This window comes from Trichosporon asahii, assembly GCF_000293215.1.
Source record: "Trichosporon asahii var. asahii CBS 2479 unplaced genomic scaffold scaffold00018, whole genome shotgun sequence".
NCBI lineage: Eukaryota > Fungi > Basidiomycota > Tremellomycetes > Trichosporonales > Trichosporonaceae > Trichosporon > Trichosporon asahii.
In genome coordinates this window covers 333,760-361,625 of record NW_014040906.1, presented here as the reverse complement: position 1 = coordinate 361,625, position 27,866 = coordinate 333,760, and the positions used below count along the sequence as shown (strand labels likewise).

Here is a 27,866-nt window from a genome sequence, read left to right as displayed (position 1 = left end):
GCGATATTCCGTTCTGGCCTCGGAGGAGAGGCGGAACCGGGGAAGCTCCTGGTGCTGTTTCATGATGCCGCTCTGGTGCAGGACATTGACGATAGTCTGCGCCAGGTGTCCTGTTTGTAAGCCTCGGTGTGGTCATAGCCTAGACCCACTGCAACTTTCCAAGAAAATACCAAAACGTCCACGGGCCAGGAAGACACGAGCGTGTTTGTGCGCCAGAGTTCGACCCTCGCATTGACTTGAGCGTGGTCTTAGCCCTCGAGGTACTCGGGGAACGGCTTCTTCATCCCCAAGTCGAAAGGGACGTGGTGGGATCGGTGTGCACACAATGTTGGCTTCCGAGGTGCATGGGGTGGACACGACATATCCATCACCAAGCCTGACAAATGTCCCGAGCGCCATGTTGGCGGTCGTGGATCATCCACATAGAGAGAAGGCCGACCGGCGAGTTGTTAGGATTTGGGGTGAAGCGACTGTCGCACGCGCTCTCTGCCCTGTGTAGCACGCGCACTGTCAGATGCCAGACGTCCTCCCGTATTGCGGTCCTCTAGAACGCAGTGGGGAAGCCTTCATGATTGCGGACAAATGTGATGCGGTGCTTGTGCCTTGGATGTCTCAGCATTGGAGGCCAGCAAGCTCTGCATGTACTCACTCGTACAGTTTCACAAAGTGCAGAAATTTTGGCGAAGCAGTCTCGACGAGGTTGCGCACCTTTTCAATCTCATCTGGGGCTGGGTTGTAGGACGCGATCGCCTTGGCGATCGAAGGTGCGGCGGAGGGTGGAAGGTTGCGGAGCATGGTGGTCAGGGATTTGTGTTCAGCGGGTTGGCCCGCAAGCGCGTCTTCAAGATCGGTATCAGCTTTCATGACACTCTCCTTCCCCTTGTCGGTCAAGCTCTCGCGTACTTCGAACGCGGAGCGGACCTCGGTTGTGAGCTCATACACCGGATCCAAACTGCTGGTGTCCGCCCCGCCCTGGCGCAGGTGCACGGCGCTCACCAAGACAGCGAGGGTTGCTTCGGACCCTCCGCCCTTGGCCAAGTTCCATGCCCAGGGGACGACTTGGCATTGGTCCGGCGCGTGATAAGGTACAGGTGCCGGTCGTGTCATAGTTGTTGAACCAGTGGACGTTATCTTGTCGATCTTCTCCATGAACACTTGGCGCTTCAGGTCGATTGATGCGCGCTGAGCGGAACGCCTCTTGCAATAATCCCAGAATCGCTGCTCATCGACGCGCAGCGGGTTCGCTTCATCGACCCTGTCGTCGGCCTCGTGCACTTCGTCCTTGACCTTTGAGCCAGAGCATCACCTTCAGCTGCCCATCGTCGGACACGGGAGCCCAGTCGATGACCTCGGAGAACCCGGAAGCGGGTACGAGCGCGCGCGCCTGTTGCATCAGCATGGCGAACAGGTGCGAGGGGTCGTGAATCGTGTTTACGAGGCGTTCATGGCTTTCGCCAGGACAGACATGTACGTCGCATTGCCCGCTGCACTCGGCTGTGTCCCGGATGCACTCGCGCAAGACCTGCAGCATGCCTCTCCGAGTCTCGGGCGTCACGCGGCTCTCAGCTCGCGCGACTTCTTCCTCCGCGGTGGCGATCTGGAGAGCGTTCCACGTTTCATCCCTTGGGCGGCGTCTAGGAACGCATTCGTCCAACAACGACAAGGCCCTTCATCCTTGAAACGGACCACCGAGTCCTGAAACACCAAACACCAAAATGGATCCGCTGCCGTTGGTTCTCGGACGGCAACGACGACCTCAGACGTGGTTGAGGAGGACGAGGAAGGCGTCGTACGCCGGCGTTTTGGTTGGGGGGGCATTGATGGGTTTGAGCGCGTTGGTTCTATCGTTCCTACTGTCAGTACATGCCACTGCCAAACAGCTCAAACGACACACAGATGAAGAGGTGGTGGGGGGCCGGGCGCGAGAGACAGTTTTACGCACGGTCGGACTGTGACGAGACAATGACTGGGGCTCGGGGCAGGGGGTGGGAGGGTAATAGTAACGACTGAGGAGGGAGGAGAATGTTGTTGATCAACAATGAACGAAGCTCAAGGAGAACCCTTGCCAGCGAGCAGAGGAGAGTTGTTTGCGAAGAAGAACGTGGTGGTATCGATGGTATGAGCGCTGGTGACCGCGGGCGTTGGGGCGGAAGCAGTCTTGTGTCGATCTGTCGCGAGTCAGAAGTCGCAGTCGATCAGCCCATTCGCGTCGCGCACACGTCCACCTCGTCCACGTGCGACGCGGCACTGCTCTGCAGACAGAGCGCACTGGCGTCTACAAGCCTACTGGCGTGACTACCATCGCAGTTAGCGCCGTTGGCGAAGCAGTGGACCTTCCGAACCTGCCGTACCTCGAAGGCCGTGCTATCAGCCCCTCGTCTTCGCGAGTTGTGAGCTCCTCTGGAGCTATGCTATCCAAGCGCTAAGGACGTGGTCTAAATGACAAGCCATGGATAGTTGTGAGGCCACATTTCACTCCTTCCTAGATCCCTGCCTCCCTGCCAAACCCAACTGCGCGTCCACCTTCGCCACACCCAATGCTGGTCACGTGAGTCTCCCGGTTGCTCGGCTTGGATGAACGAATCGAGTTGCAAGATGAGGGCATGTGGGCATGAGGGATTGGCCCGATCTTGTACTCGTCCGCAAGGCGCACAAGGCGCGCAAGGCAGCGACGATTCTCCGTTGCCCTCGCGACGCGCGATACTCGAATATATGTGCGCCCACAGCATCAGCCATAGCGTGCAAATCATGTACGTGACACCGCCACTGTCGGTGTAGTTAGATATTCAGCTGGCAGGCGTGTTGACCTTCACGGGAGCGGCCACGGGCGGCACCCGTACGACAAACTTCGGTTCGAGATGCGCATGACACTGTACCAGGGTGGGTGGATGTGACGTGCGAGGCATGCGAGGCATGCGAGGCATGCGGGGGCAGCTCGCAGTAGCCACCGACATTCCTTGATCCACGAGGGAGCTGAACTGCATGCGGGCCCCGGGTCGGGGGTCGGGCCCTTAGATCGATCACACGCGCGATGCGCAGTGCAAGCTCAGCAGTCCGCGAGTCAGTGCGGCGGCTCACTGCCGGCGTCATTGTGTCCCTTGGTGACGCCCAACAGCCAGACAAGTCGGACTGCAGCAACAGGCGACAACAGGCGATAACAGGTGGCAACAGACGGCGTCGGCGGAACGATGAAAACTCTGGGCCTGGGCCACTCGACGCCAAAGCCTGTATCTACGGATATGCTTGCATATACTCATACTCTTGAGTGATCGGTACTTTTATTACAATCGGGCAGCCACTGATGCACTGGTGCAGGCACTGGTGACAGCCGCGATCTGGGCTGCCGCGCAATTGCGCACAGCCCACTCCCAACTCGACCCCCCACTTACAGCACGGACCTCCTCGAACGAAACGCGAGGTGCTTGCCGCTTAGAAGTTGATCGGTTGTCCGTGGGCAGCCATCGCGGCCTCCTTGAAGGCCTCGGAGAGCGTGGGGTGCTGTGGAATTAGTTGTGGTTCGTGGAGGGATGACGGGGTGCCACATTTGGTTCTGCCACTTGCCTCCACTCCCTGTGCGCAGTCTCTCGACAGGAACGGGGCTAGCGGGCTAGCGTCTGGCGCTAGTGCGCAGATCTGGGGAGTGGAGTGGAGGAGGCAAAGCTGTGTGGCACCCGTCAACTTGTACTCACGGCGTGGCAGGTGTCGGCGACGTCCTGGGCGGAGGCGCCGTAGTTGAGCGCAAGACAGGCCTCGGCGATCATTTCCCCCGCATCCGAGCCAATAATGTGAGTCTGCAGGTCAGCGTTTGCGCTCTGAAGAAGTTGCAGAAGAGTTGTGGAAGAGGTTGGCGTTCGTGGAGAAGAGGTTGGGTGGTGGTGGGTGGAGGTCTGGTGGAGGTGGTGGAGGCACCTCCACTTGACGACGGATTATGTAAGCGATGAAATTGGTACTCACGCCGAGGATCTGCTCAGTGTCCTTCTCGACGAGATGCTTGACGAAGCCGCTGCGGGGGTTAGCTGATGGTGACGAGGTGATAGCTGGGCGAGAGAGAGGGGGCAGTGTCGGGATCACTCGAGATGTCGCGGACCCTTGGACTTCTGCCCCGGCTCGCTGGCGCCTGCGGCGCCGCTCGCCGTGGGATACTCACTCAGTGTCCTGGTTCGTCTTGGCACGCGAGTTGGCGGCGAAGGGGTACTTTCCGACCTTGTACTTGACGCCGTCGGCCTTGAGCTGCTCCTCGGTCTTTCCGACCCAGGCGACCTCAGGGTGGGTGTAAACGACGGAGGGGATGACGTCGTAGTTGACGTGGCCGTGGCCGTGCTTGATGTAGTTGACGGCGGCAATACCCTCCTCCTCGGCCTTGTGGGCAAGCATGGGGCCGAAAGTGGCGTCACCGATGCACTTGACGCCGGGGACGGAGGTGTTGAACTGGTCGTCAATGACGACACGGCCCTTGGGGTCGAGCTCGACGCCGACCTTCTCGAGGTTCATGCCCTTGGTGACGGGGCGACGGCCGATGGCGACGAGAACGACGTCGGCGTCGAGCTCCTCCTCCTTGCCGCCCTTGGCCGACTCGACCTTGAGCTTGACGTTGTCACCCTGGCGCTCGGCAGAGACGACCTTGGTGTTGAGCTTGAACTTGAAGCCCTGCTTCTGGAGGATCTTCTGGAAGTTCTTGGCGACCTCACCGTCCATGCCGGCACCGATGGCGCCCTGGAACTCGACAACGGTGACCTCGGCGCCGAGGCGCGACCAGACAGAGCCGAGCTCGAGACCAATGACACCTCCACCGATGACGATCATCTTCTGGGGGACCTCCTTGAGGGAGAGGGCACCAGTCGAGGAGACGATGCGCTCCTCGTCAATCTCAATGCCGGGGAAGGGCATGACCTCGGAGCCAGAGGCAATGATGACGTTCTTGGCCTCGACCTGGGTCTCACCGCCGTCGTTGAGGGCGACGTTGAGCTTGTGGGGCGACTCGAACGAGGCAGTACCCTTGATGTAGTCGACACCGTACTTCTTGAAGAGGTAGGTCTCGATACCGCCGGTGAGGGCGTTGACGGAGGCATCCTTGGCAGCGAGCATGTTGGGGAGGTTCACCTTGACCTCGCCGACATCGATACCGCGGTTCTTGGTGTCGTGGGTGATGGTGTGGTAGATGTGGGAGTTGTTAAGCCTGCAATGTCAGTTCACCCTCGATGCCGTACAACTCACATAGCCTTGGAGGGAATGCAGCCGACGTTCAGGCAGGTTCCTCCGAGCTTGCCGCGCTTCTCGATACAGACGGTCTGGTTTGTCAGCGATGTTGTCCGGTCGAATGGTTGTCGATCGGAGAAAGTGGTGCTTCCCCCACTCTTGTCAACAATGACACCTTACCTTGAGACCCTCCTGGGCGGCCTTGATGGCAGCGACATAACCACCGGGGCCACCGCCGATGACGGCGACGTCGTAGGCACCAGCCTCGGAGGCGAGGTGACGGACGCGGATGAGGTGGCGGCCGGCGGTGTAGGACGAGCCGGGGTGGGAGAGGGGGCGGAGAAGGTTAGTGGACTGTGGGGATTAGTCATGCGAAGCGAGGAACCGGAGAGTCTGTGCATGCTGCGTGTTGTTCGGCGCAGCACACAGCAAGGGCGCGCCGGTGTCAAGGGGATACGTACGAGGGGTGCCCGGACGAACATGGTGGTTGGGATGTTGAAGGAGTGGGTGGTGAGGAGGGAGGTGTGGTGGACTGGCAACGATAATATCTGCCTGGTTGGTGGATGGAGGCTCAGCGGGTGCATCACCCTATGACAGGCCTCCTACGCCCCGCTACGGTGCAGGTGACCTGGTGCCTACGGTGACGCTTGGCTGGGCCAGCTGGGCTAGCTGGGCGACGGTGTGTCCAGGGTGGGATGGGGAACTCCGTCTGCCATGTGCCGGCCGAGTACCGCCGGGCCCGCCCCGCCCCAACAAATGTGGCACCGTCTTTATTCCATCAACAGCCAGCGCTTTGGAAATATGGACACAACCATCTCCTATCACAATATCCCGACTATACAATTCAACTGCAGATGCCATCTCCGTTGGTCGATGTTGTCGGAATGTGCTTTGTCGTTGGAACTTTTAAGCGCCATGTTGGATAACTTGCCCACTACGCCATCCGCCAGCTTGTCATTAACCACTCATCCCACTGTCCCTAATCAGCATGGCCCAGCTGGGTTCTAGCGCGATCGACCGCAGAGCGGAAATCTCACCTCCGCCCCTGCGAAATCTATATGGCGTCGCACACACACGGACTTTCTCTGCACACACGGATTGATAGCATAAACGGACTGTGTGCATGCATGCATCAGTCTCAGTCAGATCCACACAGCCAAGACATCTACTTGTGTGGCGAAGCAATGGAGATAAGATTGTGCATGCCCCGATGACACTAGCAGTAGACGACGGAACGGAATAGGAGAATGCAAGCCGGCGGCAAGTGGTTGGAAAACGGACGGCGACTATAGCAATGGTGGGCGGGTGATAGCAAGTCCGATGGATTTTCCGGGGACCGGGGTTCCCCACTGACACTGACGGCCCGGTCGGAGGCAACCAGCCAGCGCGGTGTGCCGTGTCTTGCCGTTGGGCGATGGGGTGGCCCCCGTGGCGCATTGCACGTGAGATTGGAAACACCAACCCTTGCTATGCTTTTATCGTTGTCGTGTTTTGAGTCTCCATCCACTCGTGAGATCGTGAAACCCCCCCCCATCAATGGCCTCAAAGACGACCAGACTCCACTAGCTTACTTGGACAGTGTCGCGACTGTGCAAGCGCGCAGTCAATCCACGCAGGCGGCAGTGTCCCACTGTCTTGGATCTGGGCAGGCTTATGGAGCAGGTGTCATGCACAGTCCACAGTCCAGTCAACCCTCTGCAAGCGAAAGGTAGCTTTACAGTGGGCCAGACTCTGCAGTAGTCTTTCGCCCGCCTGCGCCGATTGGTCACTTGGACACAACTGAGCGAGGGCATGACGTCACATCACCGACATTCCGTCACCATCTCTGGCCCAAGCTCTCACCACCGTACACTGACTGACTCTACTACCTCACTGAGCACGCTGCTGCCTATGACGACGATGCAAAACCCATAGGGCACACACACACACACACGCAAACATCATCACTCCCGCCCTCTAGCGCGCGGTACACCCTTAGCGATCGTTCGCCGCTCCCAGCTTAACCGGGTAGTGAAAACTACTTTCTGATCCTTCCTTCCTCTTCCTCATCCATTCACCCAATCCATCATGAGGACAACGCTGTTCATCGCGTTGCTCGCAGCTACCGCGAATGCGGGCCTCTTCGAGCGCGACTCGGCCTCGGACGCATCCTCTCACGGCGCCGCCGCAACCCACCACATCAAAGCAGGCATCGAGGACCTGAAGGACGAGGCACTCGAGAAGTGGTCCGAGTCCGACCTCCGCTTCTGGCTCGTCGAGCAGGGCATCCTCTCCCCGCAGAGCACGCGCGAGGAGCTCCTCGCCCTGGCCAAGAACAAGGCCTCGCGTCTGTCCAGCGCCATGTTTGGCGGCCCGACCGACACGCTCAAGGCTGACGTGCGCCACGCTGCGTCTGAGGCCGAGGCGTCCGCGTCCAGCTTTGAAAAGTGGGCCAAGCCCTCTGCCGAATCGCTCGCCAGCGAGGCGTCCAAGTCGGCCTCGAGCTTTGAGAAGTGGGCCAAGCCGACCGCTGAGTCGCTCGCTCGTGAGGCGAAGAAGGAGGCCAAGACGCTCGCGGCCGAGGCCGAGGCGAGCGCGAAGAGCTTTGAGAAGTGGGCCAAGCCCTCTGCCGAGTCGCTCGCTAGCGAGGCGTCGGCCTCGCTCTCGTCGTTTGACAAGTGGGCCCGCCCCTCTGCCGAGTCGGTCGCGTCCAACGTTGCTGCTTCTGTTCACTCTGCCGGCTCCCAGGCCGCCTACTGGGCTCAGCGCAAGTACGACGACGCCAAGGACTACGTGTTCAGCTCGTGGGACGACGACGACCTCAAGTCGTGGCTTTCCGCGCACAAGATCAACCCGAACCCACCCCCCAAGGACCGCCACGGACTGCTCGCCGCCGTCAAGGAGGCTTACACCAAGGCCGTTGGCCCGATCTACAACGCCTGGTCGGACAGCAACCTGCACGACTGGCTTGTGTCGCACGGCATCATCCCGCCGCCGGAGACGAAGCGCGACCAGCTGCTCAAGTCGATGAAGACGTACTACTACGACGCCAAGGACAAGGTCTACTCTGACTGGACGGACTCTGACCTGCGCAAGTGGCTGATCAACGAGGGCGTTCTGTCTCCCGAGTCGCCCGAGCTCAAGCGCGACAAGTACCTGAAGCTTATGGACGAGCACTACAACGATGCGAAAAGCACGATCTGGGGCGCCTGGAGCGACAACTCGATGCGCCAGTGGCTCGTCGACAACGGCTTCATCCAGGACAACTGGAAGCCGAAGAACCGCCAGGAGCTCCAGACGAAGATGCAGGACCACTACCACTACAAGAAGCACGAGTACCTGTCCTGGCCAGACGCCCGTCTCCGCGCCACGCTCCGCTCGCACGGCGTCGACGACAGCAAGCTGCTCGGCCGCCCCGAGCTGCTCCAGGAGATGCGCACCCGCCACATCGAGCACAAGAACGCCTTCCAGAAGCTCTGGGGCAATATCGAGGCCGCGCTCCATCACGCCTACTCCATCGCCGACACGGCCACGGGAGGCATGCTTAGCGTGCTCTTCAGCTCCAAGCTCTCCCCCGAGCAGAAGTTTGAGCACGGCATGTCGTCTGTTTCGTCCGTCCTGAACAAGGCTGTCCAGTCTGGTTCTTCCGCCGCGTACTCCATGTCTCGCTCGGCTGACAGTGCCTGGTCCCAGGCGTCTGTTTCTGCTTCTCGCTCCGCCGAGTCCGTCGCCGCGCACGCCGAGGCCAGCGCCCACTCCGTCTCCAAGTCGCTCGAGCACGAGTGGCACAAGGCCTCCGCCCGCGCCGAGGCGCACAAGGACGAGGCGTCGCTTACCTCTGCCGCTAGCGCTGCGTCCAAGTCTTGGTCCTCGCACTGGTCCTCGGCCTCGCACGCCGCCTCCGTCTCGTCCCTGAGTGCCAAGCAGGCCGCACACTCCGTCGCCTCCGAGGCGAGCTACAAGGCTCACTCGGCGTACACCATTGCGTCGCGCAGCGCCTCGTCCGCCGCCAGCGTCGCCTCGCACACCGCCTCGCTCCACCGCAAGTCCCTCAGCTCCATCTACTCTGTCGCCTCGAAGAGTGCCTCGTCCCTCGCCTCGGCTGCTTCCAAGTCTGCCTCGTCGCTGTCTAGGTCGCACGAGCACGCCAAGGTCACTGACAAGGTCAAGAATGCGGCTGAGAAGCTTAAGAATGAGCTCTAAGCCGAGGTCCGAAGGGCCGAGGTATCGCTGCACTAGGTCCTGATGGGCCGAGCAGTGCGAGGAAAGTGTTGGAAGGAGATTCAGAGAAGTTAGGAGATTGTTAGTTATTCGTAGCCCTCACCCCCACCGCAGTACTCCCAGTCCGATATCTGTCTGTGTGATCTGTGATCTTATCCGTAGTTTCTAGTCTTTCCAAGATGCGAAAGTGATTGATTGAAGTGCCACACAAAAGTCCAAGCGCGAGCGTAAGGATCGCCTCATCTCATCCGTCCTTTTTTCCACCAACGAAGCAGCCCTCAGGAATAGCGGTGGCCAGGCCCGTGCTGTCCCTAAGAGTACTCCTTTCCGACAGGTTCTCCAGGAACTGACCGAGCTGTTCGGGAGACAACGAGCCGAAGTGCGACCCGAACCACCACTCCACGGACGATGACGTAGTGAGGTCCACGGTTGGGTGGATGACGTCAGATGGTCCGCTCGTCATTTTAGAATTGTTCGTTCGGCATCTAGTCTCCCTTGTCCTTTGAGTGTAGTCCTGGACGCCGAGGTGCTCATACGCAAGGGGCTGAGGAAGCTGAGTACCTGAGTGGCCGAGGAAAAAGTGGGAGCGTCACGACATGAGCAGGCTCGATGTGATGAGAATAGCCACAGGTCAGCCGTGGGGTGCGGAACTGGCGACGTAAGTTGGCAGTGAGAACCGACAACCGTCTGATCAACTTGGAGCTCCACTGATACTTCTGATCTCTTTCGCATCTGTCTATCTTTTCTATAATCTGGCTCTAGAGCTCATCATCCGAGCGAGGCCAGCACCGACATTGAAACTACACACGCCGCTACTAGCTCATACACTACCGAAACGACCACGACTAGCGCCCGACCCGCCTCGACCTGAGCCATGGGGAAGGACAAGAAGAACCCCCCAGGAGGGCTGGACAAGACGCCCATGCCCCCCAGTGTCGGGGAGACGTACACGCTGAAAGTGACGTTCCACGGGGCGACGAACCTGCCTCCCGCGGACTGGGGCGACAGCGCGGACCCCTTCATCCTCGCGCAAATCAACACCCCCCTGCACACGCGAAACAAGCACGACCCGCACGTCCGCTTCCGATCCGCGACGAGCTACAAGACGCTCGATCCGCGCTGGGAGGCCGTCTGGGTCGTGGCCGGTATCCCCACCCCTGGGGCGGAATTCAAGATCAGAGTCTACGACGAGGACAGCGGGAGCCACGACGACGAGCTGGGCAAGGTGCACGTGCACACTGGCCGGCTGTCAGCGGACTACGTCGGTCTGGACCGGCAGACCTTTGACCTGTCCTCGCGCGGCGCTTCCGTGAAGGCCTGGGGCCGGAAGGCGTGTATGAAGCCCTTCAGCTCTGATGCGCGGAAGGACGAGACGATCACGATCAGCATCGAGAACCTGGGCCGCACGAACCCAGAGGTCGGCAAGGTGTACACCGCCAACAGCTTTTACTGGGTGCACTTCTCCGCCATCCTGGGCCATATCACGGATACCGTCGCGCCCGACCCCGATGCGGGCGGCACAGAGGACCCCGACTTCCAGGCTAACGAGCTGCAACTCGCCGGTCCGGCGCCCAACGCGCTGTATCACCGCTACGTCGAGTTCCTGCCCTTTGTCAAGACCATGTTCCAGGCCAAGCATCTGAGGGGTAAGCTCATGCACGAGCTGCTGCACCGCGAGCACGAGAAGGTGTACCACTTCGACCCGAAGACGCGCTACGGCACGCTGCGGAACGGACACGAGCGCGCGCGCCGCTTCCTCGACATGGCACACTGGGGCGAGGGCGACCGCGTGTTCACCTACGTCGTGACGCTGGACGGACTCATGCGGTTCACAGAGACGGGGCCCGAGTTCGGCATCGACATGCTGTCGAAGCACACGATGCACAGCGACGTGGACGAGTGGATCTGCGTCTCGGGCGAGTTCTTCATTCGCAAGTACAAGCCCGGCGACCCCGATGGGGACATGGTCAAGGGCGTCACGTCGTCCGTCGGCGACGACAAGGCGCAGGGCATCAAGCCCGCTGTCGAGAAGGATATCCAGCAGCTGAAGATTAATACGCAGTACGATGGCGGCGACTCCGAGGGCGGCAATGGCGAGGAGGGCGAGCGCAGAGGGCCCATGGAGGTCAAGAGCCCCTCTGAGGTCGGCATGCCCAGCCGCTCTGGGCACAAGCGGTCCGACTCGCGCCAGTCGGGCTACTACACCCCGCCAGAGTATGATGAGAAGCCCGGCGTCGCGGCCGTCGTCGGCGGACACCGCAAGTCGAACAGTGCCAGTCGTGGCGGGCCCAACGCTGCCGGGCCCGAGTTCGGCGACGATGGCCAGCCCCGCGCCTCAGACGAATACAGGGGGCACCAGCGCACGGGCTCCAACTGGGGTGCCGAGAGCCAGCGCACGATCACGCGCGACGGGCCCAACGGCTCCGCGCTCGGCAACACGGTCAACGACTTCCCGACCCCGCCCAACGTCGACCGGTCCACGACCGCGACCCCGGGCCATGCGAATGCGACGGTTGCGACGGGCGCGCAGACGCCTGCCGCATACAATGCGCAGCCGGGCAGCGGCGCCCTCGTCGGGCCCAACGTGCCCGCGAGCGCTACGGGGCCGGACGGGCTGCCGACGTCCAACGCCATCGACGTCTTTGGCGGCGCGCCCATTGACGGAAACGGCCTGAAGGGACGGCGCGGATACATCGCCACGCGCACTGTGGAGACGGAGCTGCCGAACGGACGCCGCATCGTCGAGACGTCCCGCGTCGAGGTCGTGCACCGCAAGGGCGAGCCGCCCCAGGAACACCGCGAGTTTGAGCGGCACGAAATCTCGCCCAAACCGAGGGCTCTGCCGCTGCCGCCTGATGGGAAGCCGGATGGCCCGCTCTCCCCCTCGAGCAGGAAGATGAGCCTCCCCTCCGTCCCGGGATCGCCGGGTACGACTCCGGGCGTCATGAGCCCGGGCCTCAGCGGGATGGGCTCGCCCACTCTGTCCGCCGTCGCTGCGCCCATTGCCATTCAGAGCGTCACGACGCCCGGCGCGGGCGAAGGCGCGCACATCGAGGAGATCAACGACGAGGACGACAAGCCGAACGGCGTCAAGGGCATTGACAGTGTCCCCGAGGCCCGGCTGAGGGATCCGAAGCAGAGCGCGCGCGTCAATCGCCCCCCGTCGCATGCGAGCGTGCATGGATCCATGCACGAGAGCATGTACGCTGGCATCGACAACCGCGCCTCCGGGGCTAGCTTTGAGCAGCGCCCGTCGACGGACAACCGGCGCTCGACGGACCGCAGGCAGTCGACGGACCGGCGCAAGTCGACCGACAAGCCGTCCTCGCCCGTCGCTGCCATGTCGCCGGTCAATGGCGGCGAGTCGCGCCCCCGCTCCCTCGCTGGACCGGAGCACCACTACCACCACCCGGGCAGCGATGGCAGCTCGGTCTCGGAGGACCAGCACCTGCACGACGCACACCTGGACGTGAACGGGCACCCGCAGAGTGCCTTCCGCGAGGACGGCGACATCCTCCTCGCCCAGCAGCGGAAGAACAAGAACCCCCTCCTCTCCACCAAGCTCGATAAGCACGCGGCCCGGCACCAGCGCGACAAGCCCAGTACAGCCCCGCAGCTCCCGCCCCAGCAGCAGTCCTCCGTCCGCGTCCCACTCACGACCGAGGCGCTCGAGCACCACAACTCGATGGGCAAGAAGGGCTCGCCTACCTCGCCGAAGAAGAGCTCGCCAAAGAAGGACAAGAAGTCGCCCACGACGGACGCGGACGCAATCAAGGCGAGCCTCATCCCGCAGGCGCCTGCCAAGAAGCGCGATTCCTCCGGGTACAAAATCGTCGACAACCCGCGCTACTCGACTTCCCAGGGGCAGCTTGCCTCCGCAGGCAACTCGCCCGAGAAGCCCAAGGGGCCGCAGCACCAGCCCCTCCTCGGCGCCGGTGGCCAGCCCATAGGCCGCGTGGCCGAGCACCCGCCGCAGGTCGACGTCATGTCGCTGAACACGACGCCCGAGTTTGTCGAGCGCGACCCGCACGGCAAGACCGTGGGCGTGCTCACTGGTCCCGCGAAGCCGTCTGCGCTCGAGCTGTCCGACAGCGACGACGACGTGCCGCAGGGCGGGTTCCTGGTGTACACGAACGAGCGGGACGGCAAGCCCGTCGAGGCCGACCCGTACGGCGAGAAGGCGCGGAAGCGCGCCGAAGAGGCGCGCAAGCAGGCAGAGGAGGACGAGCGGCAGAGACAGGCGGACGAGAAGGCGGCGCAGGAGGCGGAGAAGGAACGCCAGCGCCAGGCCAAGATTGACGCGAAGCAGAGCAAGAAGGACCGCAAGGCGCAGGAAAAACAGGAGAAGCAGGAACGCAAGCAGCGCGAGAAGGAGGAGAAGGAGGAGCGCAAGCAGCGCGAGCGCGAGCAGAGGGAGCAGGCCGATGCGGTGCAAAGGGAGAAGGAGCAGAAACAGCGCCAGGAACAAGAGAAGGCCAAGGCGGCCCAGGCCATGCGCGAGAATGCCGAGACGGGCGAGCGCGCGCGCGCCAACTCGATGGAGAAGGCACCCGTCCCGGGCGTGCAGGGGGTTGGGGTCGGCGGCGGCGTCGGGGCGGGGCACAAGGCCGCACCCCATGGCAAGACGGAGCCGCACGAGCACCACCGGCACAAGCACGAGCGGCACGACTCGGCGCGCAAGGAGAAGCACGTGCATCCCGTCGAGACGAACTGGATCCTCGGCCCCGAGAACGGGGGCTCGACCGATCCGAGCGACTACCAGCTTATCATCGACAATGACTCGGGCACGTACAGGCCCGACAAGCAGATCATGCCGCTCTTCGAGGCGTGGCTGAGGCAGGAGTTCCCGGGGTTGCACGTCATGGCCATGAGCTGTGACGACGACCGGCTCCAGAACATGAAGAAGAAAAGGCAGGAGAAGAAGAAGGAGCGCAACAAGGGCCGCGTGTGGGAGCGCCGCGGCAGCCATGGCAGCATGTCGTCTATCTCTAGTAGTGACGAGGACGACATCGAGGCCGGCCGCGCCCCAGTTGGCAAGAAGGAGAAGCGCTTCGACTTCCTCGAACATCCGGGACAGACGCTGCGCGAAAAGGTTAAGCAGCACGGCGACACGCACCGCTAGCGTAACGTTAATACATTCGGTAGTTTTACAAATTTAATCAGAAGAACATTAATGCTAGTTTTGACGCTTTGTCTCATCTTGCGCCTATTCCGCCTCGGAGGGACTCACGGCCTCGGCTCACGGCCTCGGCTCCACGGACACACTCCCGCCCAGCGCAATCGTGTCAAACTCTTCTTTACTGACGCCCATCTCCTCCCTCGCGCTCGCGAGCATGCGCGGCGGCTCGGACAGCGGCTCATGGCTCAGGTCCCACGTGCCCCAGTGGATCGCAAACGCCTTGCGCGCCCTGATGTCCTGGAAGATCCGCACCGCGTCGATCGGCGCCGTGTGCACCGTGCTGAGGAACGTGCGCGGCGCATACGCTCCAATCGGCAAGAAAGCCAAATCAAAGGGACCGAGTTTCTCGCCAATCCTCCTAAACTCGGGACAGAAGGGACGGTCTGGGTCCGCACTGTAGTCGTCGTCGCGGTCCACGGCGCTGTACCCCGTGTCGCCGGAGAACCAGACGTTTGTGCCGTCGCTCGCCTTGATGGCCCAGGAACACCACAGGCTCGCCGCCAGGTCGAACGGCGTGCGCGCCGTCATGTGCTGGGCTGGCGTTGACGTGAACTCGGCGCTGCCCTGGGGACTCTCGATGCGGATGGACTCCCACCAGTCCAGCTCGCGGATGCGCTCGGGGGGCACAAAGTTGATCAGGCGCGAGGTGTTCAGCGGCATTAGCATGGCGGGGGCGTGCTCTGGCTGCTGCGCATAGAGCGCCTGCAGCGTCGGCAGGTCGAGGTGGTCGTAGTGGTTGTGCGAAATGACGACAACGTCAATCTCCGGAAGCCCCTTCACGCCGCCGCACGGGACCTCTGTCCGTCAGTTGAAGTACAGAGTGAAATAGCTGGAAAACGAACGGGCGAAAGATGTGGATACACTGCGCCCTCTTTCCCACCCCTCCACACGATCGCCAGTCCGTACTCACGGGTGTACCGCTTCGGCGCGCCAAAGTACTGGTTCGGCCCGCAGCGCTGGCCAAACACGGGGTCGAAGAGGATGTTGAGGCCGCGCTTCTCGTCTCCCTCAGGTGCAAACTGCAGCAGGACGCAGGCGTGCCCGAGCCACGTCGCCTTTGCGCCGCGCAGTGGAGGCGTGAAGTCGGGCGTCTGCTGCTGGACGAACGCGTCGATGTTGTCGAGATCGGGCTGCTTCACCCAAAGGCCCTGCCGTCAGCTATCGTCGCAGAATGGTAGCGTTCGGAAGGGGCAGAGCCGGCCCGCGCTCGCGTGATACGTACAGCCCAGAGAAACTGATGTCAGCTAATGTATCAAGCACGGCAGATCAGCTGGTCGTCTACTCACCTTGGCCACGTCCATGCGGGCCGGTGGACCGTGGGCTGATGGCCACGGGTTTGTGAACTTTGTCGCAGTGTCGTTTGCCCAGTGCTCTGCCCTCGTGCGGGATGCCGGGGCAGGCGCGGCGGAGACGGTGACTGGGGCAGGCATGAATGTTCGTAGTGAGCGAGAGAGAGTGCGAATGGGAGATGGACGCATGCGGGGCGGCACGGATCTCGTCTGTGGATTGTGTTTTATGTGCTGCGATCGAGAGTGACACCAGTCCAACGAAAAACGCAACGCCTCTGCGCCAGTGGCCTTAGTGGCCGATACCCGACCCTCTCGCCCGTCGGCCAGCCCCTGGCAATGTCATCTACTGCGAACTACTGCCCGAGGGCCATTGAGCATGGTTCATATCTGATAACAGCCAATGTCATGCACATCCCTGTTGAAAAGATGCTGATAAGAGCAGTCTTACACACCTTTGCTGCGGAGGCGGAGCCGGAGATGATCGCGGACGGATGAGAGTTGTCAAGCACATGACCGGCCGCAGCGAGATGTTAGTCACGAGGAGTGCCTGGGTCGGCATGTCTCATCTTGGGGAGGGGAGAGTCACCTCGGCTCATCGTCTCTTTAGCGACCTCCTCATTATCATCCACAAACCATGCCCCCGCCATTACAGAGCATCGGGCTACGGCCTCTCCTACGGCCACAGACTCTCCTCCGCACCACCCCGAGACCCCTCGCCGCCGGGCGAATCGGAGCACTCGCTGCACCGACGTCATTTGCCACCCGCTCTCTCCATCTCGGCAACGGCATCCCTCGGGGTCCCCACCCCCGCAACCGCACCACCATCACCACAACGACCACCGAGCTCCATCACCTTCTCTCCCTCCAGCTGCAGACTCGATCATTCCACCCGTCACCACGGCGGCAAGATGTATTCTTCCTTGCGGTGCCCGCTATCAAGAGCACACTCCTCAACATCACGAGGATATCACTCCTCTTCCTCCCTTTCGTCTTCAGGTACAAGTGAGTCACCCGAGTCACACACAGTCACACCGATTCTCGCTGACAGCAGACTCTGGAAGAAGTACAGGCGCACAAGCCTCTTTCTCATCCAGATACCTGTGAGCTGACAAATGGGTTCGCCTCAGCTGACGCGCAGATCTTTGCATTCTGCATCGTACTCGCCCTCGGACTTGACCAGTCACCACGGACAGGACGATGGAGGCTTCTTCTCATGTCTGAGAACGAAGAGCATGCCTGGTCAAGCAGGAGGTGGGCTGCACAATGCCGTATTCTGATAGCTGACAGCAGACACAAGGACGTGGTGCACCATGACGGGCCTCTGATCTTGCCGCCAGACGACCCGCGCTCCATCAAGGTCGGTCGCGTCACCGAGCGCATGATCACCGCTATCGAAGAGCAAGAAGGCACCGTCGTACACGGCACGGCGTGGTCGGGGCACGAGGAGCCGGGATCACCAAGTGCTCCGGGGCAACCCATCGATGTCTCCGAGCGATATCAACCCAGCGCGACGGCGCATTCGGCGGCCATCTGCCACCAACACGAGTCGCGCAACCCGTTCAAGCGACGGAACGTCAAGAACACCGACTGGAACGTCTACGTCATCGAATCGGTGCGTTATGCTCGATGTCTGCTCTAACGCTCAGCCCCAGGTCAATGCTTTCTGTCTCCCGAACAAGGAGGTGTTCGTGTACACCGGCCTGCTCGATCTGCTGCCAGAAGATGACCACATCCTTGCCGCTGTCATCGGGCATGAGATCGCGCACGTCATGCAGCGGCATGGAGTGGAGAACATGGGGGTGAGCTGTCGGGGTCTTCCACAAGCTGACGATGGCAGTTCCTCAATGTAGCGTCGGTTATATTCGACGTGCTGAGAGGATTCTCGTACGCTTTCACGATCAGCTTTCCTTTGTAAGCTATCGGTACGCGACTAAAAAGCTAACGTCAGTGTGACCGACATGGCTGGTACCTGCATCAACTGGATCAACGATGTCGTTGCGGAACGTGCCTACTCGCGCAAGCTGGAGGAGGAAGCCGATGCTGTCGGGCTTGACCTGATGGCGTGGGCGGGCTACGACCCGCGCTGCATGCTGGACCTGTGGGAGTTGATGAGCTGCGTTGAGGCCGATGCCGCCGCTTCCGGCAGGCCAGTGTCAGTCGGGCACAAGTACAACTTCCTCCGGACGCATCCCGCCACGGTTGAGAGACAGAAGGTAGCTAGGAAGGCCACATCGATAGCTAACAGACAGCGCATTACAGAGTTGCTCCCCAAGGCCATGCGAGTGTACGAGAAGACAAGACCCGAAGTCCTCAAGAAGCTGAGGGCGAAGCGTGCGGCTGCAGAGAAGCTAGCAAGGGCCGAGGCGAAGGCGCGCACTGACGCCGAGTCCGAAGCCGCGCACCCAGCCCTAGCGGAGCCCGCTCCGTTGGCGAGGGAAGTCGCCGTCGACACCCGAAGAATATGAAGAAGCACAAACAATAACGCCATAGACGCTTTGTCACGAGCGAGATATATTCTTGTAAAGCAGCAACGATGCACGAGTAGACTGATAGCGTTGCCTGCACGGCGCGCCCTCGCTGATGCATACATCAGCATCCAGGTTGCTCGTCGACGCCGTTCTGGGAAGGTTTGTTGACAAGTTGGGTGAATGCCGAAATTTGGTTCCGCGCCTCCGCCCAGAACGTAAACATAGGGACGGAGTATGGAGGTGTGGTTCGCGCGTGATTTCATTTCTTCCCCCCTTGTACATACACCAACTTACTGCTATACTGCACTGCATCCAGCAATGTTCGGGGACGACGGCCTCGAGCGCCTGAACAAGACGCTGAGGCAGCAGCTGTCTGACCGAGGTGAGCATGCTCGTTGTGCGTTGCTGACAACAGATGCGCGACTGTCCGTGTTGGAAGGCGAGGTGCGAAAACAAGAGACGGCGCTGGCGGAGGCGCGCCGGCGCGCAGACGACGAACGACAAGAACGAGAACAAATAGAGGAGAAATACACGCGTACAGAGGGAGAGCGGAACGAGCTGAAGCAGGTAAGCTCACACGGCCTGCAGAGCTAACTTGACAGCAACTGAGCCAGGCGCGGTTGGAGGGCTCGAATCTTGCGGCGCAACTGAGTGCGGAGAAGGAGGCGACGACACGGCTCGAGAAGGAGACAAGACGACTCGAGTACGAGCTGGAAAGCACCGCGCTCGCAGGCAACTGCGCAACGCAGAGCGGCGAGGCCAAGCTCACCGCACGGATCCGCGCGCTCGAGTCCGAGGTCAAGAGCAAGGAGGCCGAGTGCGCGCGTGCCTGGGCCGAGGTGAAGGTAAGCTATCACCTTCACAACGGTAGCTAACATGCAGCAAACAAAGGCGTCCGCACTCGCCGCATCTACGTCCACGGCGACACCACCACGACCAACCCCGCCGCAGTCACGGCGGACATCGACGTCAGCCGACGAACTCGAACTCGCCAACCTCCGCCAGGCGCTCAACTCGAAGTCGACGGAGCTTTCAAAGGCACAGGAGCAGGTCGCCAACCTCAGGCGTCAATGCGACAAGGCAGTCAACGAGAAGATGGCCCTCGAGAAGCGCTCGGCACGCGAGATCGAGGAACTCCAGTCTCAAAATGAGGATATGGGGTACGAGATTCAGGCACTGCGCGGGGACAAGCCAAGTCCCGAGGTCGAGAAGCTCAAGACGAAACTCGCGGAGGCTACAGAAAAGGTCGCCATCCTCGAGGCCAGCGTGGCGGAGAAGATCACCGAGGTCGAGACCAAGTCACGCGAACTCGAGGAGAAGACGGCCGAGCTCCAGAGCAAGTCCGAGGAGATCGAGCGCCTCTCGATCGCCGCGAACGACCAAGGACGAATCATCGAGCTCGAGGCGAAGATCACGACGCTTGAGGGCGAACTCGACGCTGCCCGACAAAACCTCAACGACGAGGGCTCGCGACAGATCCAGCGCGAACTGAACGCCGCCGTCCGCAAGGTGGAGGCGAAGGAGCGTGAGATCGAGGACCTCAAGATCGACCTGAAGGAGGCGAACGATGAGAACTCGACTCTTCGCTCCTCGCGCTCGGCGCCCGTCGATGACAGCCGGATAATGGAGCTTGAGTCGCAGCTCGCCACCACGCAACAGGATCTCGAAGCGGAGCGGGAGAAGGCATCGCGCCTGGTCGAGCTCGAGAAGACATTGGAGCAGTCCACGACCGACCTCCAGACCGCCCGCGACGAGCTTAACGCCGCTCGAGTGGACCTCTCGGAGCTTCAGGCACGGATGGAGGTGAGTCTACAGGGACCATGCCAGAACTGACGAGCAGGAGAAGGCGAACGCGCCGTCACCGGAACTGCTCGAGTCGCAGGCTGCGACGACTGCCGCGCAGACACGCATCGCGGAGCTGGAGGTCGAACTCCAGCTCACCCGCGGCAAGGTCGCCGGGTTCGAAGAGTCGGTTTCGGCGCAGCTCTCGACACTTGCTGCCGTCTCGAACGAGCGCGACGCGCTCAAGGCGTCTCTCGTCGAGACGCGGAGCGCTGCCTCCAGTCCCGTCGCCGAGGTGACTTCTGCTCGCTTGGAGGAGCTCGAGGCACAGGTCAACGACCTCACGACCCAGCTCACGCTCGCCACTCAGGAGCGCGACAGCGCCAAGGAGGAGTTGCAGACGCTCACGACTGAGATCGGCGACATGGAGTCGGCCCTCAACGAAGAGCTCGAGTCTGCCCGCTCCGAGCTGCAGGAGAAGGAGTCGCGCCTAACCTCCGTTTCCTTCGATCTCGAGAAGGTCAGGTCAAGCAGCAAGTCGGCTCACCAGCGTGTCAAGAAGCTCGAGGCGGAGCTCGCTGCAATCCAGGAGGAGCTTGCTGGTGTGCGTGCCGAGCTGGAGGCTGAGCGCAAGAGGGCGACCGAGCTGCAAGAAAGCCTCGCTTCGAAGGAGGCCGAGGCGGAGGCGAGCAAGGCCCGCATCACCGAGCTGTCCCGGGAGACTACTGCCCAGACCGACCGCTTCAATCAGATGACGATCACGATCCAGCGCCTCCGCGGTGAGCGCGACGAGCTCAAAGGTCAAGTCGGCTACGTCACTGCCGAGCGGAAGTGCGAGGTCGAGGCGTTCGAGCAGGCCGCCGCTGCTCAGCAGGCCGCTCAGGATGCACTCTCAACAGCTCACAGCAACCTGAAGGAGCGCGTTGCCGGTCTCGAGGAGCGATCAAGCAAGCTCGACACCACCATCAGCGAGAACAATCGCCTCTCGACGCGCATCGACGAGATTCGGGGTGACCGCGATGCTGCGCGCTCCAAGATCGCCAAGCTCGAGGGCAAGCTCGCCGAGATCAAGAAGGAGCTCACTTCGGCCGTACACGAGCGCGAGATGGACGCCAAGCAGGCTGCCGCCGAGTTATCGCTTGCGCAGTCGCGGCAGCGCGACGCCGAGGAGCGCGCGGAACGGTTACGAGGCGAGGCGCCGGCGGACGCGCAGGCCCGCGACGCCGAGTTCAAGGCGCTGTACGACCGCATTGAGCGCCGCGACGTCCGCCTGCAGAACCTTCAGGTCGAGCTTGACAAGCTCCGCATGAACTACGCTGTCGCGCAGGAGGACATTGGCGAGTTCACCGACGACCTCGCTGCTGCCAAGGCTGAGAATGCTGAGCTCAAGCAGGAGCTTACCCGCGCTCAGGCCGAAGCCGCCGCCAAGGCTACGGCTGTTGAAGAGCTCACGGGCCAGCTCGACGCTCGCGCCGAGGAGATCGCCGCCTCGCAGCAGAAGAGCGCCGAGCTCGAGTCGGACATGGCGACGCTGAAGGACGAACACGAGGCTCTGACGCACAAGCACACCAGCGTCATCGCCGACAGGGATAGCTACGCTGCCACCGTCAACGCTACTCGGGCAGAGCTGCAAGCGCGCAACGTCATTGTGTCGCAGCTCGAGTCCGCGCTCGCCTCGGCCCGCGCTTTCTCCCAGCACGCCTCGCTCTCCATTCGCGATCTCACACTCACGATCGCCGTGCACCGCGGAGCAGTCGTTGCCGCCAAGCACCGTGCCGACTCTTCCGACGCGCAGCTCAAGAGCGCCCTCGCCCGCATCTCGTCGATGGAGGAGGAGCAGACTGTGCTTCTCAATGCTGGTTCTCAGTCCGCCAAGCTGCGTGAGGAGCTCGGCGACGTCCGTGCCGCCCTCGAGAAGGCCGAGGACCGCGCCACGACCGCGGAAGCGACCATTGTCGCCGAGGCGGAGCGGGCGACCACCCTGCAGACCAAGATTGAGGAGCTCGAGACCGAGCTTGCCAACAGTGCCCGCCATCTCGAGACAGCCAAGAGCGAGGCCGAGGCTGCTGCCTCCGAGCACGCCCGTGTCATGCAGGAGGCGTCGACGGCCAACGCCGAGCAGATCACCGAGGCGACTGCACGCGCTGAGAAGGCCGAGGCGGAGATCGCGAAGCACTCTGAGGACATCATGCAGCTCAACTCAACCCTCGAGTCACTGCGTGCGGAGCACGGCGACGCCGCGAGCCGCATCAGCGCGCTCGAGGCCGAGGCTGAGGAGCTCCGATCCGAGAAGAGCCGCCTCGAGGCTGCGCTGGCTGAGTCGACCAAGGCTGGCGAGGATCTCAGTGCCAACATGGCGAGCTTGGAGGAGACGCTGGCGAGCACCCGCTCCGAGGTTGCGGCGCTGCAGGCGCGCCTCGAGGAGGCGAACGCCAAGCTCTCTGCCATGACCGAGGCGCACGCCACGGCAACGACGGAACTGTCCACGACAAAGGCAGAGGTGGAGGCGACTGTGGCTGACCTCAACGAGGCTCAGTCCAAACTTGAGACTTTCAGAACGCAGCTCGAGACGACACTGCACGACCTGAACGAATCGCGCGTCGCCCAGGCTGCCGCTGAGGCTGATGCGGCGACCGCACGCTCCGAAAAGGAGGCCGCCGAGACTGAGAGCAAGAAGGTCTCGAACCACTTCCGCTTCATGGAGTCTCAAACGAAGGACCTGTCCGCCCGTCTCGCGTCGCTTAAGGAGGAGCTCGAGACCGCCGCTGCCCAGAACAGTGCGGAAGCTGCACGCCTTTCAGCCAAGGACGGCGAACTCGCTGCGGCCCAACAGGCGCTTGAGGACCGTGCGCGCGAGGTCGAGGACCTGAAGGAGGACCTGGAGCGTGCGCACGCCGCGCTGTCGGCCAAGACGAACGAGATCGACGAGGCCGACGACCGCGCCCTCGAGCTGAACAAGGAGATCGGGCGATACAGGCGAAAGACGGAGAAGCTGGAGAGGCAGAAGAGTGAACTTGTCGCCGAAGTGGACGCGTTGCGCATGCACCGTGCCAACGCCGCCAACACCGTCCCTGCTGTCCCCACCTCCTCTCACCCTGCCACGAGCGCGACACTCCAGCCCCCATCATCCAAGCGCGCCTTCAGCGTTCTCGCAGAAGACACGCCAGGCATAGGCACGCCCGGCCGCAAGCGACCGCGCGAGGACGAGGAGGACGCGCGCCCGCGCCCCGCCGAAGCGAGGCGGAGCCCGTTCAAGAGCAGAGAGAACCTCGTCAAGAATGGGCTCGGGGGCACGAAGCGGAAGATGACGAGCGCGGAGCGCATGTTTGCGGAGAAGATGGCGAGGACGAAACTCGCCCCCGAGGGGAAACAGCCGCAGGCTGCCAATCCGTTCACGCCCAGGGCGCGCGATGGCAATGTTGCATAGAGCGTGAGAGAGGGAGAGATGAGGAGAGAGGAGGATACCCCCCCCCGGAATACTACTTGTTACACTTAGGTGTTTTCTGTGCTACTATTAGAACTATGCTATGTATCACTACTTGCTTGCCTCAGTGTTGCACTAGTTGCGCTGGCAGTGCTGGAACAGGGGCCCAGACTTAGCAGTCGCACATGGAAGTCGAGAGTGAACTGAATCTGGAAGAGACCAGGATCACTCTCACTCTCCGATGCGGAATGCCACTGCCTTCTGTCCGTCCGCAGAGCTACGACGGGCACGTTAGCAGTGCGTAAGCATACGGGCATAAGCACATGGGGAGAAAAGAGTGAAGGCACAAGTGACGTGCCATCTGGAAGACGAGTAAAGTACCGACTGGGAGGGTGGAGCGACCCGCTCGCCCGCTCAATCGAAGGAACAGCAGACAGGCTGGGAGAGAATGGGGCATAACGCGGCGTCAGCTTTCTGCCTTCGGTTCGTCTCGGCTCGCTGCTAGTACTCTTCCAGCCCACAAATCTCCGAGTGAATTGCAGGTGAATTGCAGCAGGTGTTGGCGTTGAGAAATCCTCCGAAGCACCATCTGCTCCAGGAGGACCTCGAACTCATATGCCACACTCATACTCGACGTCGTCGCACAACTCGTGACCAACGCTCGCACCTTAAAGCAGTCACTCGACTGCAAAGGTATGTAGGGAAGATAGAGTCTGGGGATCCGTGGCACAGCGTAGAGCTACGGCTCAATTGCACCCTTCCGTGAAGCAACTTGTGGGAGTCACACCATCAGCGGCGGCCAGTTCGCCGAGCGGCGAGACCTTCAGAGACCTCGATTCTGCAGATCTGCAGGGTCAACAGAGGCCAGCACCTTTCACCCCGTATCGTACTCGAGACTCTTCAGAGCCGTGGGCCTAGAGTGGTCCAGAAGGTGCCGGTGAAGCAAACTCTAAACAGATCTTCCGGAGTACGTCAGTTTGTTATCGCGTTTCAGCCCTGTGATTGGGGACGCAGCCTGGGACTGCTTCACCCTCACCCTCACCCTCGTTTGATCAGCACCCTCTTCCAAAGATCCAAAACTGTGGTCTCGAACAGACCCAAAGAGCAGGGTGAGGGTCCTCGGGCCGGCATGCACCACCGCTGCGGGGCTATGACCCGGCTCCGTCTCGTATCCAGACATTTGGTACCCATGCCTCGACCTCTCCGTAAGCGATATTAAGGCCCCTCGCTACGCCGGCGCTTTACTTGGCACCTCTCGAGAGAAGTGTCGTTATCGCCTTGCACATGACCCATGCTGCCTCTCAACACTTGGCTTCGTAAGCATACATGCTTCCGGGGTGCCTGCTGCTGTTCCTTCCTCCTTCCTTTCTTGGGCGACTGCCAGCGTCGCAAGTCTGGGAGTGTGGGAGAGGGAGCAAACGTTGACGGCGTCGAAGATGAGGAACAAAGTTGGAAGGTCAAGAGTGTAGATCGGAGTGCGCGGTCGGGCTGGACCGACACTGAACATATTGAGCGACCTGACAAGATCAGATGTCAATGCATCAGACGCTATGTGTACACGTCCATTGGACGTGGCCGCCCAGGACGCGTTCACCCGATAGCCATCAACGAACACCTGGGTCACCCGGCTGAGCACAGAAGAGAGAACTGTAAACCTTGCGCGGTCAGAGAACTCGTCAGCTCCGTTTGGGCCAGCGAGGCACTTACTGAATACCCCAAAGCATTGCTCGAGCTCCACACGTTGGTAGTGAGGATGAAACGACGTAACTGGGGTGCTCAGGCGATGAGTGCCCTCTTACATTACGATGCGATAACGACGCTTGAATGTTTATCTTCTCCTACCTGATGCCTCCTGATGCGGGGCGCTGAGACATTGACACCCTCGAAAAGCAACTTGGTCAGCCATTGCGCGCTCTGATACGTCGACGACGAAGATGACCGGTGTCCTGGAGCTTTCTGAGTTTGTTGTTGTCCTGCTGTCCTGAGCTGGCTGAGCCAAAATGAGGGCCACAAAGGCGGGGCACTTGCCGGCTCACTCTGGACCACATGAGTGCAGCTTGAGTGAGGCACAGGTGCAACCCTCGGATTCTTGTTTTCGATTTCGTTTTGACTGACGTTGTGGTTCTTCGGCTGGCCTCGGCGTGCATACATGCGACTTGACTCAGTCGCGGTGTTCGGATCGCTCCCGACCTGGCACTCGAAGCAGTCTTCGAGGGCGCTGGTCTGAAGAGCATATAAGAGAGCGCGAGACAGATGCAGAACACGCCCAGCCATCGAAGCCCAGAGCCGACTCCTGTGGCACACGAACACTAAGCCCATCCACATTCGTTTCACCGACACTCCTTCACACTATACCATGTTTTCGCCGGTCCTGCTCTCACTTGCGCTGGCGGCACCCGCGCTGGCCGCGGACACGGTCGCGAACCAGTTCATCCTTGGCGATAACGGTTTCCTCATGTACGGGCGGAATGACCCCATCATCTCGCCCGGCCAAGTGGGGCAGCACGTGCACCAGTTCATCGGGGCGAGCAACATTCGCGACGTGCTGAACACGCCTGCCGAGCAGCGCAACGCGGTCTGTTCCTCGACCAAGGTCTCGGTCGACAAGAGCTCCTACTGGACCCCCACGCTGTACTACATGTGGAGCAACGGGACGTACTCGCCCCTAACGTCCAACACGCGCGTGTACTACACGGTCGACAAGAGCGAGAACGGCGTGACGCCCTCGCCCTTCCCCGAGGGCTTGCGCATGGTCAGTGGCCTCGCCACGTTCCGCGACGAGGGCGCCGAGCAAACCGTGGGCGTGCGCCTCCAGTACAACCGCGAGAATGGCGAGAATGAGCGCTTCATGGCGCGCAAGCGTGCCACGCCGCCGAACCAGGTCATTGCCTCGATCACGTTCCCGCGCTGCGGGCGCGCAGACCAGGCGCTCGACTCGGACGACCACTTCTCCCACATGGCGCACCCCATCTTCGGGCAGCTCAATGAGTGGGCCGTCAACAGCCGCAAGTGCCCCGACACACACCCCGTGTGGTACCCGCAGGTTCTGATCGAGACTCTCTTCGACCTGACCGATGCCATGAAGGCGGACTGGAACCCGAACGACTCCAACTTCATCATCTCCAACGGCGACGTGACGGGCGTCACTTGGCACGGCGACTTTGTCAACGGGTGGGACTCGCAGGTCCTCGCCGACACTATCAACCAGTGCGGCGGCGTCGGAGACAACCTCCAGGCGTGTGCGCCGCTGAGGCCCCACCTCCAGGGCGACGAGCGGTACAACTGCCGCCTCCAGGGCCAGATCCTCAATGAGGACATGGGCTTCCTCCGCCCCCTCTCCGCGCTGCCTGGGTGCAACCCGAAGTGGGACTGGGAGGGGCCCACGAGCAAGCCCAACGCCTGCCCCGCCGGCCACAGAGACCCGGGCTGGGTCGACCCGCAATTCGCCCTCATCAGCTTCTACAGCCAGGCGTTCCCGCTCGCTGTTCCAGGATACACGGGCAATCTGAGTGACGTCCACCTGCCCGACTACGAGACGGCGAGCCGCGGGTACGACGTGCGCACGACCCAGTGGGGCCGCACGATCAACCACCACAGCCACACGAGCGCCAATACCGAGGCGATCGAGTACGTCCGTCCCGAGAGCACGCAGCAGGAGATCGACGGCAACAACGGCGGCGCACACCCGATCGTCAACAAGCTCGGAGACAGCAGTGCGTTCTCCGCCACGAGCAGCGGGCAGCGCCTCAGCCTCATCTCGGACCAGGGCGCGTCAGACGGCGGCCACTACGAGCGCGAGAACATGTGCTGGGCCCGCCCGAAGCTTGATTGGAATCCCGTCCCTTGCGGAGAGTTCAACCGCACCGGGTCGCCGACCAAGCGCGCTCACGCCCGCGACTTCTGCGCGTAAGACTGCCATCAGCAAGCTGTACTTCAAAACTGTATCATTATCTCACGTTCACCCTACAATTTTTGTCAATGCCTCCATCAGAAATGCCCCTTCACCTCGTCACTCCTCACGATCACTCGCTTCACTCTTTCGTTCCAGCTGCTACCACGTTCGCTACCACTGCATCCTTCTGCCGGCCAGATTCCAACTTCGTCCCCAGCACCACACTCCTTTCACATGCACACTCCTTTCACATGCTCGTTCCATATCTTCCAACTGTCCACATTCGTTTTCCCGATACCAAGAGCATTCTGCCGGCCAGGGCTCACCCCACTGTCGTTACTTGCTTCATTTCATGTTCGTTAGTTCTCTTAGGTTAATTAGGAGGGTCTCAGTATGTCAATAATATCGAAGGGAGATCAAAGACAGTGTGGCCATG

At 61.5% G+C, this 27,866-nt stretch overlaps 8 protein-coding genes across 8 annotated transcripts; 5 read left to right on the top strand and 3 right to left on the bottom strand.

Annotated features, from left to right (window-relative positions):
* Window positions 1-544: 544 nt before the first annotated feature.
* Window positions 545-1,399, bottom strand: A1Q1_08098 (uncharacterized protein; the record flags this gene model as incomplete). The annotated part of the gene is made up of 3 exons (XM_014326245.1): window positions 545-602; window positions 650-1,287; window positions 1,349-1,399. 3 exons carry the CDS (start codon window positions 1,397-1,399, stop codon window positions 545-547), a joined length of 747 nt encoding a protein of 248 aa, XP_014181720.1.
* Window positions 1,400-3,429: 2,030 nt separating this feature from the next.
* Window positions 3,430-5,678, bottom strand: A1Q1_08097 (Lpd1; the record flags this gene model as incomplete). Its single annotated transcript, XM_014326244.1, has 7 exons — window positions 3,430-3,633; window positions 3,690-3,791; window positions 3,955-4,003; window positions 4,148-5,176; window positions 5,215-5,288; window positions 5,377-5,550; window positions 5,658-5,678. The coding sequence occupies 7 exons, from the start codon at window positions 5,676-5,678 to the stop codon at window positions 3,430-3,432; spliced, it is 1,653 nt and encodes a 550-aa protein (XP_014181719.1).
* Window positions 5,679-7,263: 1,585 nt separating this feature from the next.
* A1Q1_08096 (meiotic recombination-related protein) lies at window positions 7,264-9,378 on the top strand (the record flags this gene model as incomplete). The annotated part of the gene is made up of 1 exon (XM_014326243.1): window positions 7,264-9,378. One exon carries the CDS (start codon window positions 7,264-7,266, stop codon window positions 9,376-9,378), a length of 2,115 nt encoding a protein of 704 aa, XP_014181718.1.
* Window positions 9,379-10,270: 892 nt separating this feature from the next.
* On the top strand, window positions 10,271-14,518 carry A1Q1_08095 (uncharacterized protein; the record flags this gene model as incomplete). The annotated part of the gene is made up of 1 exon (XM_014326242.1): window positions 10,271-14,518. The coding sequence occupies one exon, from the start codon at window positions 10,271-10,273 to the stop codon at window positions 14,516-14,518; it is 4,248 nt and encodes a 1,415-aa protein (XP_014181717.1).
* Window positions 14,519-14,635: 117 nt separating this feature from the next.
* A1Q1_08094 (N-acyl-phosphatidylethanolamine-hydrolyzing phospholipase D) lies at window positions 14,636-16,005 on the bottom strand (the record flags this gene model as incomplete). The annotated part of the gene is made up of 4 exons (XM_014326241.1): window positions 14,636-15,372; window positions 15,486-15,723; window positions 15,798-15,809; window positions 15,862-16,005. 4 exons carry the CDS (start codon window positions 16,003-16,005, stop codon window positions 14,636-14,638), a joined length of 1,131 nt encoding a protein of 376 aa, XP_014181716.1.
* A 493-nt stretch (window positions 16,006-16,498) lies between these two features.
* On the top strand, window positions 16,499-18,329 carry A1Q1_08093 (uncharacterized protein; the record flags this gene model as incomplete). Its single annotated transcript, XM_014326240.1, has 5 exons — window positions 16,499-16,866; window positions 17,155-17,476; window positions 17,517-17,663; window positions 17,702-17,748; window positions 17,813-18,329. The coding sequence occupies 5 exons, from the start codon at window positions 16,499-16,501 to the stop codon at window positions 18,327-18,329; spliced, it is 1,401 nt and encodes a 466-aa protein (XP_014181715.1).
* Window positions 18,330-18,650: 321 nt separating this feature from the next.
* On the top strand, window positions 18,651-23,541 carry A1Q1_08092 (putative: major antigen; the record flags this gene model as incomplete). Its single annotated transcript, XM_014326239.1, has 4 exons — window positions 18,651-18,899; window positions 18,947-19,177; window positions 19,224-20,135; window positions 20,173-23,541. The coding sequence occupies 4 exons, from the start codon at window positions 18,651-18,653 to the stop codon at window positions 23,539-23,541; spliced, it is 4,761 nt and encodes a 1,586-aa protein (XP_014181714.1).
* A 2,353-nt stretch (window positions 23,542-25,894) lies between these two features.
* On the top strand, window positions 25,895-27,448 carry A1Q1_08091 (uncharacterized protein; the record flags this gene model as incomplete). The annotated part of the gene is made up of 1 exon (XM_014326238.1): window positions 25,895-27,448. One exon carries the CDS (start codon window positions 25,895-25,897, stop codon window positions 27,446-27,448), a length of 1,554 nt encoding a protein of 517 aa, XP_014181713.1.
* Between the last annotated feature and the right edge of the window lie 418 nt (window positions 27,449-27,866).